The sequence below is a fragment of the Carassius auratus genome, chromosome 24, assembly GCF_003368295.1.
Source record: "Carassius auratus strain Wakin chromosome 24, ASM336829v1, whole genome shotgun sequence".
Classification (NCBI taxonomy): domain Eukaryota; kingdom Metazoa; phylum Chordata; class Actinopteri; order Cypriniformes; family Cyprinidae; genus Carassius; species Carassius auratus.
Genome location: NC_039266.1, coordinates 21,478,008 through 21,501,289, shown reverse-complemented (window position 1 = coordinate 21,501,289; position 23,282 = coordinate 21,478,008). Strand labels below are relative to the sequence as shown.

The 23,282-nt window shown below is 41.5% G+C and overlaps 1 protein-coding gene across 1 annotated transcript; it reads right to left on the bottom strand.

Annotated features, from left to right (window-relative positions):
* Positions 1-4,471: 4,471 nt before the first annotated feature.
* Positions 4,472-20,514, bottom strand: LOC113042709 (uncharacterized). Its single transcript, XM_026201731.1, has 14 exons — positions 19,391-20,514; positions 19,086-19,181; positions 18,773-19,006; positions 18,032-18,191; positions 17,830-17,877; positions 16,564-17,071; positions 13,634-13,766; positions 11,687-11,812; positions 9,876-10,424; positions 9,437-9,526; positions 9,124-9,357; positions 5,624-5,783; positions 5,447-5,494; positions 4,472-5,228 (listed from the first exon to the last, which is right to left on the bottom strand). The coding sequence occupies exons 1-14, from the start codon at positions 19,958-19,960 to the stop codon at positions 4,684-4,686; spliced, it is 3,501 nt and encodes a 1,166-aa protein (XP_026057516.1). The 5' UTR covers positions 19,961-20,514; the 3' UTR covers positions 4,472-4,683.
* Positions 20,515-23,282: the final 2,768 nt, after the last annotated feature.

Here is a 23,282-nt window from a genome sequence, read left to right as displayed (position 1 = left end):
TACACTTTCAGAAATAAAGGTACAAAAGCTGTCACTGTAATGTAAGCAAAACTCTAGCTTATTATTTACCTTTTGTCTCAAGTTATTAATGTGTGAATCAAAGTGTACTGTGTCAACAATTATGACAGATACACAACACAAAGACAGGACAGAAGTAGTTCTACAAGGAAACACCAGGTGGCAATACTCAGCAGGTGGATTGAGCTCTTATTCATAGAATGCATGGCTTGCCGTATGTCTGGTGAGCAAAGATGATGGCATTCATTCTCTAGTGGGCCAACCTTTGTCAGAGACAGCCTTTCCTTTCTGCTGACCTTGAAAAACAGGCAAGAACTCTTCAGATCTGCTAATGCTTTGCGTGTGGACTATGTAAAAAAGGCAAATATCCAGGCTGAGGTCTCAGGTCCACGAGAGAAAAGGTCAGCCAAAAATTAAGGCACATTTTGCTAAATGAAAATGCTGCAGATTCCTTCCCTCTTGATGCATGTGAGCAGGGGCGGGAAAAGACCGTATCTTAACCTCGACTGACTCAGCAGCTCAAAGGGACCTCTTAGCAGTCGCTAGAAAGGATTACAGAGAGATAATGGGGCACGGGCTGGGACAATTTAGCCTCCAAATCGATCCCCTAAGGATCTGAACAGTGATGTGTTGCTATTATAGTGTCACCTGCTTTCAATGAGGTGAAGGGGGACAGCCTTTGCTCCAGTTTCTCTTACAGAAAGCAAAGCTCAAAGTCAATTGAGCATCTCCGGGGTCTTCCCAGCGGGCAGAACACAATACAGTGACTAGACTAAGGCATAAACTTGCTGAAAGAGGCATAGGGCCTAACCACTCCCTGTGGTAGGCCACTTATGTCCGCCGCATCCCATAGAGGTTTTGAAGATCTGTATGTGGGTGCCAACTGTGCCCTTCCTCTGAGAAAGGAGGTCCTTCCTCAGAGGGATTTATCAGGGAGGGACTTTCACAAGGAGTATCAGGTCTGAGAACTAGGTCCAGGTTGGCCCATAAACACATCCATCAAGACCTGCTCCTTGATCTTGCATAGGGTGTGTGCAAGGAGGCTCACGGAGGATAACACATTCTTGCCTAAGTGTGAGGTTCAGGACCCAGTGAAACACAGGGAAAGAGAGATCCAATTGCAGTATGGTGTATTTAGGGTAATCCAAATCGAAATCCAACAAGCCGGGGTCAAAACCAGAATACAGTCCAAACAAACAAAAAAGGAGGAATAGGCAAGGGAACAGGAACGGGAACAGGAACAGGAACAGGAACTCAGAATACGAGGGACTTGGAAGACGAGAAGACTGGGTAACGAAAGGAAACGGAAGGAAAGGACTCCATGCAGACAACAAGAAAAGACTGGCTAATATAGGGAGGCTAATGATGACTAATAAGTGAAGGCACCTGGTGCAATTAACAGGAGTGCAATTACTGTGTTGAAGGGACAAGGCTAGTGGGAATTGTAGTGCCTATGGTGAGGTGCCTAAGGGGAAGTGAGCCCACTAGTGGACACCCAGGGAAACAGAGACCAGACAGCGTGACATTACCCCCTCCTCCACAGAGCAGCTACTAGATGCTCCACCCGAACCCAAGAAGAGACCAAACAATAAAAGAGACCAGGAGGGAGGTGGAACGGTGGAGGACCAGGGGGAGGGACAGAGGGCCAGGTAAAATGGGGAAACAGAGAAAAGAGGACCAGGTAAAATGGGGAAACAAAGACAAGCAAAAAAAAAAAAAAAACAACACACAAGTCCAGGAAGGACATAACGTGAAGCCCACCAGGGCGGAAGACCACCACATCCGTGTGGTCGAGACAGAAGCCCACCAGTGTGGCGCAGAAGACCACCACATCCCTGCGGTCAAGACAGAAGCCCACCAGAGCGGCGCAGAAGAGCACCACATCTGTGCGGTCGAGACAGAAGCCCCCCAGGTCGGCACAGAAAATCACCACAGTGGGATCGATGACACAGGAGAGCAAGTGTGGTTAGGCAAGTCTGAAGTCCACAGAGATGAATGGTGACTTGACATTGTTCAAGTCGTGGCCTAATGGTTAGAGGTTAGAGGGTTGGACTCCCAATCGAAGGGTTGTGAGTTCTAGTCTCGGGCCGGACGGAATTGTGGGTGGGGGTAGTGCATGAACAGCTCTCTCTCCACCTTCAATACCACGACTTAGGTGCCCTTGAGCAAGGCACCGAACCCCCCAACTGCTCCCCGGGCGCCGCAGCATAAATGGCTGCCCACTGCTCCGGGTGTGTGCTCACAGTGTGTGTGTTCACTGCTCTGTGTGTGTGCATTTCGGATTGGTTAAATGCAGAGCAAAAATTCTGAGTATGGGTCACCATACTTGGCTGAATGTCACTTCACTCACTCACTCACTCACTTCACGAAGAATACTGGTGACTGGACTTGCCCCTGTCCCTGAATTTCACCGATGCATTTTCACCCGACTCTACTCTGGAGGGTCCATGAGGACCTGACTCGACTCTGGAGGGTCCACGAGGACCTGACTCGACTCTGGTGGGTCAACGGGAACCTGACTCGACTCTGGAGGGTCAACGGGAACCTGACTCGACTCTGGAGGGTCAACGGGCACCTGACTCGACTCCGGAGGGTCAACGGGAACCTGACTTGATTCTGGAGGGTCAACTGTGGCTGTCATTCTGTGCAGAGGCGCTGGACAAGCAACCAGCTTGTGTCATGACTCTGGACTGGCAGCCATCTTGGGCTGTGGCGCTGGACCGGTGGCCATTTTGGGCAGTGGCACTGGGCTGGTGGCCATCTTGGGCAGTGGCGCTGGGCTTGCAGCCATCTTGTGCTGTGGTGCTGGGCTGGCGTCCATCTTGCATCGTGGCGCTGGGCTGGCGGCCATGTTGTGCAGTGGCGCTGGGCTGGCGACCATCCTAGGCATCGGCGCTGGGCTGACGGCCATCTTGTGTAGCGGCGTTGGGATGGCAGACATCTTGTGCAGCGGCTCTGGCTCGGCAGACGTGCACCTCCTCTCCCCTCTCCGTCCGCAATGGTGAGATGGCGGCTCCGATCCGTCCCTCCCGAGCCCAGGGTTGAAGAGGGGCCATGGTAAAGAGCGATGCCGGACCTCCTCTCGACCACTCACTCTTCTGCGTCCTCCCCTAGTCCCACAAAAAACGACCAGGCGGGTCCCCTTAAAACCACTCCTTCTATCCCGCTCGGTGGATGGGGAGGAAACATCAAAAAACATACCGCTGGATCTTAGTGGATGGACTCCTTCTGTGACGTTTGGGACCCAGTGAAACACAGGGAAAGAGAGATCCAATTGCAGTATGGTTTATTTAGGGTAATCCAAATCGAAATCCAACAAGCCGGGGTCAAAACCAGAATAAACAGAGCGTGGTGGTAAAAATAACAAAACAAACAGAAAGAAAATCCTGATCTCACATAACTACAGCACAAGATAAAACTTACCTACCTCCCGACCAAAAACAACGATGTGTGTAATGACTGTGTGTTTGGTCATTAAGCATATTATTACTATTCAAAACAGCTGTTTTCTATGTAAATATCTGTTAAAGTGTTTTTATTTCTCTGATGTGCAGCTGTATTTTCAGCATCATTACTCCAGTCTTCAGTGTCACATTATCTTAAGAAATCATTGTGATATACTGATTTGCTGCTCAGGAAACATTTCTGATTATTATCAATGTTGAGCACAGTTGTGCTGCACAATATTTTTGTGGAGACCATGATGCATTTTATTTTCAGGATTCACAAATAAATAGAAAGTTAAATGGAACAGCATTTATTTGAACTAAAAAATATTAATGCATCTCTGATCTGTCAGGATAAAGCTATTTCATCAGGCCTGGATGTAATCGATCGATATCGACTTATACGTAAGTTCATAAGTTTCTTTTATTGCTCAGGACAAAATATTTTTGAATGAATTAATGAATAAATAAAAAAAAAAAAAAAAAATGTAAAATACAAAGAAATGTTTTATAATTAAATATATAAAAATAAATATAATTATTATTATTAAATAAAGTGTGTCTTTATGTATCTTTATAAGCATAATTACTGATTAAAAATGTATTAGTATTTTTAGTACTAATTATATATAAAAATATATATATTAAAAAATAATGAACATGAATAATTGCTTATATAAATGTTTATACTGATATCTCTGAATTTTGATTTCTGACTCAGTGTTAGTGTTTAATTATTTGATTTCAGTTTAAATTACCATGAGCACTATCTAGTGTTGATGACTGGTGGCTATTGATAACCCAATCACTAGCTGGCTGAAGAAACACCAAGATCTTCAGTATTACTATAACGGCATTACCAAAGAAACCAATGCACATTCCATGAAAACGAAAGTGGGCTTATGGACACACATATCGGATATGTACAGATGTTATACTGTGTGGACAGTCAGTTATTAAAATCAGATTCCATCCAGATATACACAAGATCGGATTTGGGCTGACAGTTTGAACGTGGCAATATTTATTATTCAGAATGCACAATTGGAAGGGAAATATTAATAGGAACATTTCAGCAGTTAGAATATAATGTGTGTTAAGGCAGAGAACGTTTAAAAATAGAAATAATCTGCATTCTCATAAAAATCGGTTGTATGTAGGTGAGCTAAATGCTGACCGGAAACTCCTGAGCTGTAATAAGTAGAACACAGAAGCAGTTTTACAAGTAGTCCATTATCATGCAACAACACAGTTTCACTGATGATCCAGCATCAACCCAAAACCCAGGATAGAGCGGCTGAGTGAATGTGGTCTGGACTGTGTGGATGAGGCTCATTGTGTCAGAGACGCTGAAGAAGGACAGAGTTCCTGCACTGTGATCCACAAACACTCCTATTCTACTGCTGATGGACTTTACAGGGAGATCAGCGTGTATGTTATTGTGTCTGTATATGTAATTGGAGGAATAGCAGTGCAAACCCCAGGACTGATCATTAAATCCAAACCAACTCTGATGATCGTCTCCATTCCTGCTGATGCTCTTATATGACACTGATATACACACTTGTCCCCCACTCCACTCCAGCTCCCAGTAACAGCGTCCACACACTCTCTCTCTACACAACACCTGCCATGCTTCATCAAATCTGTCTGTATGATCAGGATAAGACTGGACTGTGTTAGTGCCAGCAATCACTCTGTTGTTCTCAGACAGACGGAGGTGTTTATTCACTGTGTTCAGATCCAGAGTGAGCTGATGGGAATCTGATGGAGATAAAACACATCAGAATCAGGAATTATGAATCTGTTTGATCTTTTCATGTAGCTGAACTCTTCATGTTCAGTGTATCGTCAGTGTCTCAGTACAGATATCTGTGCAAACCATAATTTACATCATCAATTATAAAACTCTTCTTTCTCCTTCTACAGGAAGAACATGAAGACATTCAGTGAGTTTTTAGCTTGTTTTCTTACTGACTTACATTTCAGGAAGTCCTTCCTGGTTCTGGGAACAATGTTGGTGAATGTGACTGTGGAAATCAAGAGACATGAACAGTGTGATTCTCATGATCTAGAAGACATTTCTAATATGATGTTCTTCATGATATGAGAAGATGATGGACTGGTTTCTGGGAGCAGATGAATCTCCAGGACTTTACCTCTGTCTGAGATCTTCTTCAGCTCCTCTTTGCAGAAATCCTCCAGTTTGTCTCTCAGCTGATGGACAGATTCTCTCAGGTCATTAAAAGGGACGGGAGAAATGAAGAGATCATAATTTATGTCTGTAGATTCAGGAGGAGCTGAGAGAGACTGGAAACTCTACAGAAAACAGAAATCAAAACTCATCACTCATCAGCTCCACACAACGCAAGTGTTTTTAAAAGGAACAAAAAGTTTGGATGTGAGAGCCTATTAAGTGAAGGACAGAGTAATAATATTTAATATTTCCAAGTAATCTCTGCCAGTCATTAATTCACAACCTACGTGTCTATTGACTTTTCAACCTGTTGGTTTCTGAAGGAGTGAGAAACGTTTCCGTGTTCAGTAGTGATGCGTGGGTCGGGTTTGGGCAGGTTAAGAAATTGGCACTTTATTGCGGGGCGGGTTGGGGCGGGTCACTAAAAACAAAATTTTTAAAATCCATTGATGTTGCATGGAATTTAGTGGTGGATATTTTGATTCTTTCAAGAGATTTGATTATTATCAGTCCGTTCACCAAAATGATTCATTCACTGATTCGTTCAGTGACCATTTCTTCATATTACACAAATACGCCAGCAGTTGGCGAAAAAGAGTCAATGTCAATGAACGTATTTACTTTTGACAAAAACTGATTTGGCTTTATTAAAGTGTGTGCATGATTGCATTACAGAGCCAGTAAGATGAAAAGTCTAAGCTTCCTATCACTGTTTATAAGTCCTGTACATTAGGTTTAAATCCATCCAAGGTTAAAAAACATTGCCATTTTGTCAAAATATAATTTTAAAATTACCTCAATTCTCAGAGATCCCCAAACGGTTCACGCGAAGCTGTTCAAAAGATTCAGTTTCCTTAAACCCCACCTTTCGGTAGCATACTGTGTTCTGATTGGTCAACTAACATAGTCAGGTTTGATTGGTTGTTCCGCACACACCTCCACGGTAAACTATGTGTTAGCATCTGTTTGGGGTGAATTATGTCTTATTCCTCTCATCGCGAAGCAAACAGTAACATAAAAAACTTGAACAGTCTCGTTGCTTTTTCTTCTGTGTGTGTGTATTCAAGCCGCGCGCTTCAGTTTGAATCTGAATAGAGCGTTCAGCGCGGGGGCGTGGTCACATATAACGAAGGGAGACATGAAAAACAGACATCGCGTTGTTTTCATATGGATTACTTTATCACAGAATATCTGTTTTCTGCAGCACTTATTTAGTTTTAAAGTAGGCATGTCAAGCTTTCTATAGATATCTCTCTCATGTGTCTTCGTTGAGTATTCACGGAGTTACACTTCATTTTAATGACACATAACTTCATAATCATACTTCGCGTTGTGATTCGGAGATGCTCGTTGTTCTAAATAAAGTTGGTAATGAACCCTCTTTCATGGCCAAACGCTTAGAAAATCCTGCTGTACTCACCGAGATTAGAAAAGCAGTCATCAGTGAAATGTTGTGAACACAACAAAAGGGATTTGTTGTACTGCTCTGGTATTGTGGTAAAAATGAATTTTAGCCATTGGTTCTTCTGATCTTCATTCTTTGGCAGTGAAAATAAAACAAACTTGCCTTTACAATTAAAAATACACTGTCTCCTCGACATGATGCTCTCACACCAACCAGAGCGTCTGTGAATCTAATTTTTGATTACCCATCTGTGTGGCTCTTTAAATAAATAATCTAAATTATTATTATTATTAAAATCAACCAATGAAACTGGCTCCTTAAGTTTAAGGACATTTTGCAGCTGATTCCAAGTGCAGGGGGCCGCATACTCGAACGCCCCTTTTCCCAGTTCAGTCTGGACTTGAGGGACAGATAATAATAATACAGTAAGTCCTCAGAACGAAGACAATATCTACCTGTACTTTTCTTTTCGATGTAAGATTGGAGGTATGGGGAAAGCAGACCAAGAATTGCCTTGTAGATAAAAATGTACCAATGATTAAGTCTATGGGTGGACAATGCAGACCAACCAACCCGGTCATACAAAGAACATTGATGAGTAAGTGCTCTAAAGTTTGTGATAAACCTTCAAGTTTCAAGCTTGTGATGGAAGCATTCATGTATATAACATCGCCATAGTCCAGCACTGACAAGAAAGTGGCAGCAACAAGCCTCCTTTTGGCCTCAAAGGAAAAACATGACTTGTTTCTAAAATAACAAGTTTTTCATAAATTGTTCAGATTAACAAAGCATGAGGTTTTATCGGGGATACAATTTGGAGTTATGTTCTGTATTCCAAATATGAAAACAAGTGTATGTGCACCCAGAGACGGATTATCCATAAGGGCACTTGGGCCAGTGCCCAGGGGCACCAACCATTCACAACAACTAGGGGGGCACCACATGACACAAGCTTTAAAAATATTTTTCGTAAATTGTTTTATTATTAACTTGAAATTCTTAAAAGACCATACATAACTTGTTTATGAACACTAACTTAACAACAACAATAATAATAATAAATTATAAATAAATAAAGATTACATGACCACAATCAGTCCCGCCCCTTCTTCCGTCCCTGTCAGAGTTGAGTTGGTCCACAACAAGTACACCGCACAAATGTGTCATTTTTTAACGGCTACAGAAAATGAATCAAAATGGACAGAGGAGGAACTTGGGCGGGCCAAATAATTTCATTAAAGCTGGACCCACGGGTTGAAAAAAAACCGACCCACACATCACTAGTGTTCAGTGTGTGGGTCAAAATTAATGGTTTTTAGACTAGAGCTTCAATTTCTAGTGAATGCAATCACTAACAATATCTATACAAAGAAAAAGCAATTTTGCACAATAGACAAAATAATTGTAAGGTTGTAAAAAGGTTGTGATTCAGTGAGATTTTGCAAACAATTGTGTCTTATTTATGTATTTTCAGCGAAGCAGAATTATGAGCATTTCTATTATTAATTGTACTAATTACTGTCACTGACAGATATTGGATGAACACATAATGATTATTGCAGGGTTTCCATGGCGAAACAACACCAAAATGCTGCAAGAAAAGGCACAAAAATTTGAGAAAAAAATAAAAATACAGCCTCACTTCATGTTTCGGGTATTCTTGGTTAAATGTATCAATATAATGCAGGCAAATAAAAATCTATTTTATTGAGATTTAAAGATCACCTGATTCAGTATTTCTGAAAGTTACTCAGAATTGGTACTACTGAGTTCACAGATTTCACCATGACTTAATAAATCAGAATGAAAAATTTGTTAAAACTTTGAAATGTTAGTGAAATTTTGAACTGTTGGTGGCTCGAGTTTGACAGCTAAATATATCTTCCAGAAGAAAGAGCTCAGAGAAATGATTTTTAAGAGATTTTCAAAACAGGAAGTCATTTGTAAGCAGCATCTAGCTCTTTCAAAAGAAGATCATCAGATTAGAGTCTAACTGATTATTTATTACAGGATCTGCTCAAGTCCCCTCTGATCCTGTTCTTCTAGATGTGTGTTACCTGCAGGAACTGGATGTGATCCTGTGTGTGTGAAAGCTGCTCCAGCTCAGCGTCTCTCCTCCTCAGATCATTGATCTCCTGCTCCAGTCGCTCCAGTCGTTCTTCAGCTCGACTCACTGCAGTCTTTTCCTGATCTCTGATCAGTCGTATCAGCTCAGAGCGGCTTCTCTCAATGGAGCGGATGAGCTCAGTAAAGATCCTCTCACTGTCCTCCACTGCTGTCTGTGCAGAGCGCTGTTAGGACACACAGTGATTCAGCTTCAGTGAGTCTGAACTGAGACGGAGACAAACTTCTCTTCTTCTCCAGACTCACCTTATGAGACTCCACAGTCTCTCTCAGCTGCTGGAGATCTTTCTCTCTCTGCTGGATTCTCTGATGGAGCGTCTTCTGAGTGTCCTTCAGCTGTTTTTGCAGGACGAACAGATGATAGTCAATCTCACAGAAAACTACTGGCACTAAATCATCATCTGAACAGATGAATACAGTAATCGTAGAACTGATAACTAAAGGCTGTAGATTCAAACTCTAGAACTGATGACCGTTACAATCATTGTACATGAATTCACATGAATAGTAAGGTCTGTGTCACACTACAAGTGTAGTATTATAAATGTGAAATTAATTCAGATGTAGAGCTTTAAATTAAAAATGTTTGTGTGTAATTAAGCAACAACAGATTCTTGTCGTGGTTTTTATGTTCATCCATCGTACACAGCACACAAATACATTTCTGATCAGTGCGACAGAAAACCTCGAGGATCTTCTCATGTTTCTGGCAGATCATCTCCTGCAGTCGTCCAGTGGCTTCAGTCAGATTGTGTCTCTTTCCTTTAAACAAACTCTCATGTTGCTCGAGGTGATTCTGACAGTAAGAGTTCAGACACATCAGACAGGACTTGACGGCTTTGTATTTTCTTCCAGTACAGACGTCACACTGCACATCTCCAGCTCCAGCGTAACAGTCAGCAGAGAGTCTGGTCTTCTTCAGTTTCTCCACCAGTTCAGCCAGCATGGTGTTTCTAGCTAAAGCAGGTCTTGGACTGAAGGTCTGTCTGCACTGAGGACAGCTGTAGACACTCTTCTGTTCCTCCGTATTCCAGCGGTCTGTAATACAGATCTTACAGTAACTGTGTCCACACTGGATGGTCACTGGATCCTTCAGGAGATCCAGACACACTGGACACGAAAGCTCATCCTGAGAAAATCTGGCTTCTGCCATTTTACTGCTTAAATACAGAGACACAAACACAAGACAGCTCAACTGCGCTTCAGTTTCTATTCCCCTGAAATCATGTGATTCCTGTTTCCTGGTTCTGAGTCACGTGTGTAAAACAGGCGTGTCTGTGAGTCTGTACAGCATGAAATGTCTACTAGATGTCAGTTTCAGCAAACACACAAAGAATCCAAGTAACAGAGAAACAGAACAACAACCTTTAAAAACTGCAGTGCTGCATCTTAATTATTACACTTGCACTGCACTCATTTACAGTTCCTTCATGATCACACTGTTGAATCAGTTTTCTAAAAGGAATATGGGTTCAATCTTCAGCTGGCAGTCAGGAGCTGATACTGATGAGTCACATGAGCTGATGGAATGGCTGGCTTCAGTGGAGCGTAAAGGAGAGGAAGACAGGGTGAGGAAGCAGACTCACTGATGGACAGGACTGGTGTGATGAAGAACACTTTGTGCTGGCTGGGACTGGTGACATCAAAGACTCTGAGCAGAGCGAGATCAGGGATAATAAAAACACACAGGAGGAAGATTCATGGGTGGGCTGGTTGGGAAGCATTTCTCAATCAATTAGACATTTTTGCTCATCTAGTTCCACTGAAATCTCTACTAGTATATGGATGATTTGGCTGGCTCACACACCTGATCAACCAGGATCTTTGGCTCCTCTTCTGGGACTGATGTGGTTTGCTAGCTCTAGCTGCTTAGCATGCATTGACTCAGGATTGATTTCTGTGGTGGGAATGAACTGGGTCTCTATATAACACCTGACAAAGGAACTGAACCAAAATCACAGTACAAATGTGAAAGCGGGTAATGATGTAATTGAGGGGTAATACACATCATCACCCAGCAAAACTCACACACACTGATCTTACTGTCTATATGAGGATTTAATACAAACATTTATTCTGACAATGTTGTTTCATTGACAGAAGTTCAGCTGCAGTATTACTGTCATGAAGAGCAAAGAAGAGACTCTATATTATCTCACTGTTACAGATTTAGAATGCAGCTCAAAACGTTAGAATCTCTTGTCAATCTATTCTGATTCATCCACATCGGTTTTTGCACTTTGTGTGTGGAGTTTGTGTTTCGCGTCAGCACTGATTGTTTCATGTGGGCGTCTCCGCTAATTGTTCATCAGCACCAGCTGCCACTCATTACCTCTCCCTATATATTGCCCTGTCTAGCGTCTTGTGTTTGTCAGAGCGTTGTTAGTTATTCCGTGTCTCATGTTCTGCCTTCCTTGTGTTTGTTTCTCATCGTTGGATTGTCCTGTCTCCCCAGAACCCCTTCCACTCACCTCATCACTGGATTACACCACTTACCTTCACGGCTCTTTCCCCCACAGTTCCTGTGTCACACTCTCCTGCTGCCAGCTCACCATCGCACCCTGGATCATCTGAGAACCTGCCTCTTCCCGGACTGTGCATCCCAGTTCCCAGTTCCCTTGTCTTCATGTTCATTGTTTGTTTCATAATTCGTATTCGTAATTTCAGCCAACTAGTCTCAACTCTGACCCCCTTGACCTCTCCCAGTACTCCGTTCAGATGGTCTAATACAGCCGAAATTGTAATTTCCAACCTCGAGAGCTGCTTCATTTCGGCTCACATCTTAATAGCTTCTGATCCCACATGGCAGTTCGTGGTGGAGGTTGACGCATCAGAGGTGGGAGTAGGTGCAGTTCTTTCTCAACTTGCTGCCTCAGATAACAAGATGCATCCTTGCGCGTTTTTCTCACATAATTTATCTCCTGCTGAACGTAATTATGACATTGGTAACAGAGAATTGTTGGCTGTCAAATTAGCATTAGAGGAGTGGTGTCACTGGTTGGAGAGGTCAGGGGTACCTTTCATCTTTTGGACTGATCATAAAAACCTGCCAAAAGACTGAGGCTGGCTCGGTTGGCACTTTTTTTCAGTCTTTTTGATTTTTCTCTGTCATACTGCCCGGGTTCCAAAAATGTCAAACCCGATTCTTTGTCACGTCTTTTTGATCCTTCCGAAAGCCTGGTGACACCCGAGTGTATTATGTCTGAGAATATAGTCGTCTCAGCACTCATATGGGAGGTCGAATCGAAAGTCAAGACGTCATTAGAAGGGCTAACGCCTCCGCCCGGATGCCCACCGAATCGTTTATTTGTGCCGGAGGAGTTACGGTCCGACTTTATTCAGTGGGGTCACTGCTCTAATGTTGCTTGTCATCCAGGGATAAGCCACACCAAGGGTTTAGTAAAGCAATGATTCTGGTGGCCACTTATCGCTCGCGACGTTCACAATTTTGTTTTGGCTTTCTCAGTTTGCGCCAGTGGTAAGTTGTCTAGCCGACCTCCGGTTGGGCTTCTTCAACCACTGTCTGTCCCTTCGAGACCCTGGTCACATATCGTTCTAGATTTTGTTACCGCCCTCCCGTCCTCTAATGGCATGATGGACGTTTTGACCATAGTGGACCGGTTCTCGAAGGCGAAATATTTCATTCCCTTGCCCAAATTACCTACAGCCAAGGAGACAGCGGTCACTTTTAATGATCACGTCTTTCGGTTACATGGCCTCCCGGTAGATGTGGTTTGTGACAGGGGATCCCAATTTTATACGCCGTGGGTCAAAAAGTAAGGCTTTCTACTAACAACATTTCGCTCCGTTCCGTTTCTAATAAATTAGCTCCCAAATTTATTGACCCGTTTCCTGTCACCAAGATTATAAGTCCGGTAACAGTCCACCTCAAACCTCCTTTAGCGTACAGCAGGATTCATCCCGCCTTCCATGTGTCCAAAATTAAGCTGTGTTTTATTCACGCATTAATCTGCCTACCTCTGTTCCCCACCTCTGCGTCTCATAGATAGGGAGCCGACTTATTCAGTTAATGATATTCTGGACTCGAGATGGAGGGGACGAGGATTCCAGTACTTAGTGGACTGGGAATGTTACGGTCCGGAGGAGAGGAGTTGGGTACCTGCTAGGGACATACTGGATCACTCCCTGATTGATGAGTACAATCAACAGGTAAGCCTATCTGGGAATTCCAGGAGGCGTTCCTAGAGGGGAGGGTACTGTCACGGTTGGTAAACCGTGATCTCGGGTTTTGCACTATGTGGGAGGAATTTGTGTGTTTCGCTTCAGCACTGATTGGTTCATGTCAGCACCAGCTGTCACTCATTACCTCTCCCTATATAGTGTCTCATGTTCTGCCTTCCTTGTGTTTGTTTCTCATCGTTGGATTGTCCTGTCTCCCCAGAACCCCTTCCACTCACCTCATCACTGGATTACACCACTTACCTTCACGGCTCTTTCCCCCACAGTTCCTGTGTCACACTCTCCTGCTGCCAGCTCACCATCGCACCCTGGATCATCTGAGAAGCTGCCTCTTCCTGGACTGTGCATCCCCGTCAAGAATCTCCAGTTCCCCTGTCTTCATGTTCATTGTTTGTTTGCCTTCATTAAATACTGTTTAACTCGCACTTGCTTCCTTCCCTTCCTTTTACAAATCGTTACACACAGTTTCACTGATGATCCTAGATCGACACAAAACCCAGGATAGAGTGGCTGAGTGAATGTGGTCTGGACTGTGTGGATGAGGCTCATTGTGTCAGAGACGCTGTAGAATGACTCAGTGTTTTCTTCAGTGTCTGGGCATCCAGCTTTCTTAGTATGCGTATGTGGATGGTCCATGCACTTAACACCTCGGTCACCACCCATCCCGGTTTCTCTGCCATGAGCAGAGGCCCGCAGGTTGGTGCTTTGGGTTATCTGAGGGTTACAGTGAGAGCTTCTCCGCTGGGTCCGTCTCCATGGATCTGTCCCTCCCTCTCAGTGACTGTGCTGTGTGGCCTCCCGGTGATTTGACTGAGGCATCTCTCAAAGGTTTCAGCATTTCATTCTGCACGCCATGGCAGGATCAGATGTTGATCATCAGGGGATAGGCTGTCGTCTTCAGAGGATGAAGTTTCAGAAGTGCAGTTCCTTGGATTTGCTCAAAGGCCAGTGGTACCCACATTTTAAAAGAAAGAGCAGTTTCCTTTTCCTCCAGGCCATCAGTCTCGTAGGTTGACAGTGAGTGATGCACTGCCTCCTCACTCTCACCCATGATGTCCCTATTGTCAGCGACTAAGAGATTGTGGTTACGCACCCCCCGTGGACACAGGGAATCCTGCCGTGATGAGCCATAGCGTGATGCCTTCTGGGGCATCCAGCATGACTTCGCACCACTGCAGGTATTCGGGTATATTGTCTTTTTGTCTTGTATCCTGTTTGTGTATCTTCATTAATGTAATCTTACCATGTTTAGTATCTTCTGATGATCTAAACGAGAGTGTATATTATATGTTGATACCTATGCAACATATTAGTGTTCTAAGAATCCTTACTAGTTTGTGTATCAACTTCTGATCCAGTAACATATGCAAATTACAAGGCTTTCACACAAAGGGATGTATAACTCACCAGTATTTCCAAACTCCGGCTTGGAATTTCAGTCTTTCTCATTGGACAAGCCCTTCCTAAGAGGCGTGAACCATCTTAGACTTTATAAAGGCGAACATGCAGTTTTGCCTACTCTTTTTGATCTCTTTTCCTTTCTTCTGCTAAGAGTATGTGATCTAGAACTCTCTTGGACCCCTAAGTCTGCGCCAGACCTCGTGCCTTGACTTTCCATTCACCAAAGATCTTAGGATCTCAGCTGATGTCTCTCTTAGTCCTATTCACTTTCCACTGGAAAGAAACTCCCAATCACCATCGAGTCAGGGCACCTTTGTAATTCATCACTCTTCAAAACCAGAAGAACGTGATCTCGACTCCTACACCATCGAACCTCCAAACCATCAAGACTTTGCATCCAGACGCTCATTCCAGGCCAAGGAAATGCAAGTATCATACATTTAACTAAATGAAACAGAGGTTTAGTATAAGCTATAGACCCTGTTATAAACGGCGCTGATTGTTTTACTCTTGGTGGTTAACTGACTCTTTTCATAGCTTCATTCTCTGGGTTTCCTGATGGTATCATCCATCAAATCTCATTTGCCCTTTCCCTTGTATGAGTGATTGTATGTATACATGTTTGTTTGTTTATTAGACTAGTTTGCGTAAGTGTTTAAATCTTGTGCACAAAAATTACATGAGTTACTGATACTGCCTTACAAATAAATGTCACTTTATGATTCTGATTTTGCCAAATTCTCTAATGCATTAATACTGTATGAAAGTATTTTCTGTGGCCACGGAAATATATCCTTTCTTAGAGTTGATATGAAATTGAGAAGGGTTCGATGGATGAACAGATTAGTTGATGCCAATTTAATTCTGCTACAATTACTACTGGCAGCTCATATAAATAATTGTAATTAATCATAATTAATTGTAATTATTTATATACATTTCCCTTTTGAGCTTAATCTACTACAAACAAAAGGTTCAAATTGTATTTTTGTGGTATCTTTGAACACAGCTTCTTCTTAAACATGATGTAAACACACTAATAGCGTAAGTGTTTGTGGGCAGGTCAGAGTGTTTGTATTTCTCGGGTAGACAGTGATTATGCAAATGTGTTACCCAGTGATGTATATGGGTAAAAGGCTCTTTCGAGAGACAATATCTTTGTTTATCATGCACTTTTTTGGATAATAACTTTGCAGATTGTTTTAATTTACGAATAACTACGTTCTAAACTGCAAAATAGATATTAAATCGTAACCCTTTGAAGTTTAATCTGCATACTAATCTCTATTCCAGACTTTATGTATCATTTAGAGTTTACATGTTCTTAAATGAAACCGATTTAACTAAAGACTTTTTAAGGACCCGCGGAAACATAGTTCAGTTCAAACATTTCTGTTATGCATTTTGCAAAAAGCTTTTATTTGATTTTAAAGGTAATTTTGATAGTAATAATAATGACTGATGAGACACTCACTACATTAAAAACTAAACGACTGATTCTAATCAACACAAACAGAGGTTGAGAAAAGCACAGAAACACATCATCTGAGAAGCACTCTCTCACACACACACACACACACACACACACTGATCTTACTGTCAACATGCGGATTTTACACACATTTATTCTGACGTTATTTCAGTGACAGAAGTTCAGCTGCAGTATTAATGTAATGAAGAGAAGAGACTCTATAACATCACTGTTACTGATGTATCATTCAGCTCAAAGCATTATGGGTAGAATCTCTCGTCAATCTATTCTGATTCAACACAGTTTCACTGATCCAGACCAAACATAAAACCCAGGATAGAGCGGCTGAGTGAATGTGGTCTGGAGTGTGTGGATGAGGCTCATTGTGTCAGAGACGCTGTAGAAGGACAGAGTTCCTGCTCTGTGATCCACAAACACTCCTATTCTCCTGCTGATGGGCTTTACAGGGAGAACAGTGTGTATGTTATTGTGAGTGAAAGAGTAACTGAAGGGAGAACAGTACAAACTCCAGGACTGATCATTATATCCAAATAAACACTCAGAACCCCATCCCTTCCTGCTGAGGCTCTTATATGACACTGATATACGCACACCTCCTCTCCACTCAATCTCCCAGTAACAGCGTCCACACACTCTCTCTCTACACAACACTTGCTGATAAACATCAAATCCTTCTGGATGATCCGGATAAGACTGGACTGTGCCAGTGTAAGTAATCACTCTGTTGTTCTCAGACAGACGGACGTGTTTATTCACTGTGTTCAGATCCAGAGTGAGCTGATGGGAATCTGATGGAGATAAAACACATCAGAATCAGGAATTATGAATCTGTTTGATCTTTTCATGTAGCTGAACTCTTCATGTTCAGTGTATCATCAGTGTCTCAGTGCAGATATCCTGTACAAATCGTCATTTATATCATCAATTATAAAACTCTTCTTTCACCTTCTACAGGAAGAACATTGTTATATGTATCTGTGTGATATTTATTTTTGAGTCCGTAGGTGGCATTGTGGGAGGATTCTTAGGCGAGAGTTATGTGACATCGGAGAATGTTTGTTTTATGTTAAGCTTAGGTTTAACGTATAAAGTTGTGTTTTGATATTTGGTATATTTCTTACTTCTCAGTTGAGGGTGGTGTATGTATTTATTTATAAGTTTACATTTGTCTATTTAGTAAGAACTGAGCGAGGGAAGCAGATGTCCGGAAGACTCACTTGTTTTTATTTTTCGATAATCAGGTAAGAACTTTATTCCGAGAACAGGTGTAGTTAGGGGACTGTTTTCTTAGCTTCCCTACCCCTGAACTGATTGTTTTCTTTATCATCCATTATCATCCATTAGATTGTTTTCTTTCTTATAAATATTATTTGTGAATGTTTGATTTGAATACTGTTAATCGTCTTGGAACTCACATCAGGGGTTGGGATTCTTTTTTATATGTTCGGACTGTGTCCTTAGAATTCACGAGCCTTGAAATGGTTATGGGCCGTAACAAACATGAAGACATTCAGTGAGTTTTTAGCTTGTTTTCTTACGGACTTACATTTCAGGAAGTCCTTCCTGGTTCTGGGAACAATGTTGGTGAATGTGACTGTGGAAATCAAGAGACATGAACAGTGTGATTCTCAATTCAAGAGAAAACATATCCTGCATTCATTCCTAAAACATTTCTAATATGATGTTCTCCATGATATGAGATGATGATGGACTGATTTCTGAGAGCAGATGAATCTCCAGGACTTTACCTCTGTCTGAGATCTCCTTGAGCTCCTCTCTGCAGAAATCCTCCAGTTTGTCTCTCAGCTGATGGACAGATTCTCTCAGAGCATCAGAAGAGAAGAGAGAACTGAAGAGATCATCATTTACATCTGTAGATTCAGGAGGAGCTGAGAGAGACTGGAAACTCTACAGAAAACAGAAATCAAAACTCATCAGCTCCACACTTCACCCAAAATCTGCATGAATATCAGATATGAACAGCTCTTGTTGAGTTGACAAATCTTTAGTAACTCAATCCAGCTACAGATTCTGGTATTCATCACTTACACTCTATGAAAATATTCTAGGCAATAGTTTGGATGATAAAACATCTAAAAACATAAATGTCCATTAAACAGCTCAAGCACATCAATGGAGTCTCATGGTAAGATTTAGCAGATTTGAAAAGGAAAAGCAGAGCTTAGACTGACAATTATTTAAATCAGTTATAGACACTGAAACTTCATAAGGACCCTTATATTTTAGTGAAGGTTGGTGATGCTACTGGTTTTTGGCTGATAAATATATCTTCTAGAAGAGCTCAGAGAAATTATTTCCAGAGCTGAAAGCCATTTGTAAGATGTGTCTCTTTCAGAATAAGATGATCAGATGTGAGTCTGACTGATGATTTTATAATAAGACACTCATGACATGTTTCTCTGTGAGTCTCTGTCACAGCAGGATCTGCTCAAGTCCACTCTGATCCTGTTCTTCTAGATGTGTGTTACCTGCAGGAACTGGATGTGATCCTGTGTGTGTGAAAGCTGCTCCAGCTCAGCGTCTCTCCTCCTCAGATCATTGATCTCCTGCTCCAGTTTCTCCAGTTGTTCTTCAGCTCGACTCACTGCAGTCTTTTCCTGATCTCGGATCAGTCGTATCAGCTCAGAGCGGCTTCTCTCAATGGAGCGGATGAGCTCAGTAAAGATCCTCTCACTGTCCTCCACTGCTGTCTGTGCAGAGCGCTGTTAGGACACACAGTGATTCAGCTTCAGTGAGTCTGAACTGAGACGGAGACAAACTTCTCTTCTTCTCCAGACTCACCTTATGAGACTCCACAGTCTCTCTCAGCTGCTGGAGATCTTTCTCTCTCTGCTGGATTCTCTGCTGGAGCGTCTTCTGCGTCTTCTTCAGCTGCTTCTGCAGGACGAACAGATGATGGTGAATCTCACAGAAAACTACTGCCACTAAATCATAATCTGAACAGATGAATCCAGTAAAAGTGGAGCTGATAACTAAAGGCTGTTTCAAACTCCAGAACTGATGATCGGTTACAATCATGTCACATTAATTATCATTAAGCACAAGATGTGTTGAGCATTATTTGATCAGTGTCTAGTGTTAAATACCTGATTCTCTGTCCTCTGTGCTGCAGCTGATACAGTGTCATGGTTTTTGTGTTCATCCATACACAGCACACAAATACACTTCTGATCAGTGCGACAGAAAACCTCAAGAAGCTTCTCATGTTTCTGGCAGATCATCTCCTGCAGTCGTCCAGTGGCTTCGGTCAAATTGTGTCTCTTTCCTCTAAAGAAACTCTCATGTTGCTCGAGGTGATTCTGACAGTAAGAGTTCAGACACATCAGACAGGACTTGACGGCTCTGTATTTTCTTCCAGTACAGACGTCACACTGCACATCTCCAGCTCCAGCGTAACAGTCAGCAGAGAGTCTGGTCTTCTTCAGTTTCTCCACCAGTTCAGCCAGCATGGTGTTTCTAGATAAAGCAGGTCTTGGACTGAAGGTCTGTCTGCACTGAGGACAGCTGTAGACTCTCTTCTGATCCTCCTGATCCCAGCAGTCTGTAATACAGCTCTTACAGTAACTGTGTCCACATTGGATGGTCACTGGATCCTTCAGGAGATCCAGACACACTGCGCACATGAACTCATCCTGAGAAAATCTGGCTTCTGCCATTTTACTGCTTAAATACAGAGACACAAACACACGACAGCTCAGCTGCGCTTCAGTTTCTATTTTCCTGAAATCATGTAATTCCTGTTTCCTGGTTCTGTGTGAGTCACGTGTGTAAAACAGGCGTGTCTGTGAGTCTGTAGATTATGACATGTCTAATAGCTGTCAGTCTCAGACAAACACACAAAGAAAGTAACAGCAAAGCAGAACAACAAAATTAACAACTGCAGTAATGTTGCATCCTAATTACTACACTCTAACTGCATGACTGATTTACAGTTTCTTCATGATCACACTGTTAAATCTGTTTTCTAAAAAGAACATGGGTTCAGTCTACAGCTGGCTGGCAGGAGCTGATACTGATGAGTCACATGACCTGCCACCATCCAATGATAGGCAGCGCTGGGTAGATAACTAACAAATTGTAGTCTGTAACTGATTACAAATTGCATGATTAAAACTCTAGTTAGTAACGTAGTTTAGGTTACTCATTTTAGATAATGTAGTCAGACTACTCTTTAAATAACGTTTAGACGATTCTTTATCAATCTTGTAATAAACTTGGAATTAAATGTACCATATTAATTAATGTAAAAAAGCAAAGAGAATTGTCATGATCCGGTCACTGCACTTCGACATACCATGATCCAGCAGCCCGGTATCCTCTCGTTACTGTTCCCACTTCAAGGTCAGCGTGACAACTATCCAGCTCTATCATTGACCCAGTGGACCAGCTACTGCACCTTTGGCAATGAGATTTGTCTATTGAGGATTGAAGTTCATCAGTTTTGTGAGTTGTGCCTTTTGATGAGATCATGTTAAAAGACATTTTCCATTATGGAATTAATGAACCAACAAAATCATTGTTGCCTGAGGGAAAATTTATCTGTAGTTTAAGAGACATTATGGACTATGCTGACTTATGAGCTCAGTCAAATCACTACCGATCTTCCAGAAATTCATCAACAGATCATCCAGAGCTTCATCATGCCACAACAGATCTTCCAGAGTCTCGTCACATCTCAGCTGAACTTACAGAGCCTCATCACATCCTGTCTGTTGCACCCCGCAAAGTTCTCTCAGCTTGTTGTGTTGCTGTCAAGCATTTTCCCTGTGTTTGTTCTTTCCGTGTCTGACTTTAGATTGTATACACCACCTGTGATACTCTGCCGCCTGCCCCGACCTCTGCCTGGTATTGTTATTGTTTCTGGATATCCCTTGACACACTTGACGCTGTTACCTGAATTCTGCCTGTCTGACCATTCTTATTAAACATACTGCATATGGATCCAAAGTCTCTGACTCCATGCAACAAGAATAATATATTAAATTAATATAATCAACATTATGAAACCTATTAAACATAACGCTACACTAGGAATTGCCACTTTCCATATATTGGGGAATATATGTAAACATATATGGTGCTCATTTAGTCACATTTATATGGGAATATATATTAGCAATGTATAAACACAATTAAAGGTACATATTTATTTGAATATATTTTCATATATGGAATTATATATATTTTTTCATATATAAATATTGGCTACACATATAATTTAACATATATAAATATAATGTCTCACATATATGAGAACGTGTATCCAGATATGATCAAATTTATTGTGTCAGTGAAAGTGACGTGAAAATTATGGTGATCTATACTTGGAATTATTGCTCTGTATTTAAGTACACACACACACACACACACACACACACACACTAACGCACATTGTGAACACAGCCAACTTTATACAAATGTGCTATTAGAATATTGCTTTTAAACAAAAAATAGGAAAGTATGCTTATAGTTTACTTTTTATGTACTTCTAAGAAATGGGCTTTATGTACTCCTCAGAAATATATTTAAAATTACATATAAGTATACTTGACCTATACTTACAAAAATTCTAAATATATTTGAGCTATACTTGTGCTCCTAGAATCTGTGTTTTCATTGCTATATAGTAGAGGGCGCTAGTACACATCTTGTGTACAGAACCCCCCCCCCCCCCCCCCCCCCCAAAAAAAAAAGAAGTGGAGAAGAAGAAACAACAGCTACTAACACATGTAACATTATCATCAGATATAAATAGCATCAAAACTATAATGTTATGGAATAAAACATTGACCGAAGAATGCATGATGCAGAAAAAAAGAGTGCATGATGCTAGAATAAAATGTTTGTTTGCAAACAGATATCCTGTTCTTTTTTTGGATGTTTTGTATGTTCAGATATTCATACAACAAAATATATATACACATTAAAAACTAAATAGTGACATAGTAGTATAATTAAAGGATGATGATAAGTTCACTTAAAGAAAACTTATGAGTATACTTGCAGTATAAAACTACTAAACTAGTAGTTCACTGAGAGTATACTTCAAAGTGTACGAAGTATTTAATTAGTAAACTATCAGTATACTTATGAGTTCACTTTTAGTATAATTGCAGTACAAACTGCAAACATAGAGGTAAACTAATAGTGTACTCAAAGTGTACTTTATATATACTAGAAAGTGGGCCATTTTAGTCCCAAAGAGTATTGAAACTGTACACTTACAAGTATACCTAGAACATTGATATTTGTATACTTGCTACATAAAGTATACTTAAAATATAATTTAACTTTATTTAATTATACTTAATAAAATACACTTGCAGTATACTTGTAAGAGCCAGGACTAGAACTTGGGTCTCCAGCATGAGAGTCACAAGTAAGTGTATGCACCTGTTGCATGGGCATGCTTAATATACTGTAGGACTTTGCCGAACAAAATGCAAGACCTCCAAACATACTAATATGCTATTAATTTCCAAATCCGTTTAAGGATTTTTAGGCTGCATTAATTAGGTAAACCGGAACCAGGAACACTTCCCATAACACCCTATGTACTTGCTACATCATTAAAAGAATGGCCCCTACGCTAATATTAGTCTGTTTTTCTCTTATTCTGAGGTCACCGTTGCCACCAGATCCAGTCTGTATTCAGATAAGAGGGTCACTGCACTCACCCGGATCCAGTACGTATCCAGACCAGATGGTGGATCAGCTCCTAGAAAGGATCTCTACATCACTGAAAGACAGCAAAGACCAGGACAACTAGAGCCCCAGATACAGATCCCCTGTAAATACCTTGTCTCAGAGGAGCACCAGGACAAGACCACAGGAAACATATGATTCTTCTGCACAATCTGACTTTGCTGCAGTCTGGAATTGAACTACTGGTTTCGTCTGTTCAGAGGAGAACTGGCCCCCCAACTGAGCCTGGTTTCTCCCAAGGTTTTTTTCTCCATTCTGTCACTGATGGATTTT

Excerpts from the sequence above, each read along its gene's own strand:
- LOC113042709 (XM_026201731.1), bottom strand. The coding sequence starts at position 19,960 with ATGGCAGAAGCCAGATTTTCTCAGGATGAGTTCATGTGCGCAGTGTGT. Across the intron at positions 13,767-16,563 it reads TGGTCTGGATCAGTGAAACT|ACAGGGGAACTGGAGATTCT; the intron begins GTGTTGAATCAG and ends ATGAACATGAAG. Across the intron at positions 10,425-11,686 it reads TGGGGGAAAGAGCCGTGAAG|GAATCACATGATTTCAGGGG; the intron begins GTAAGTGGTGTA and ends ACCAGGAAACAG.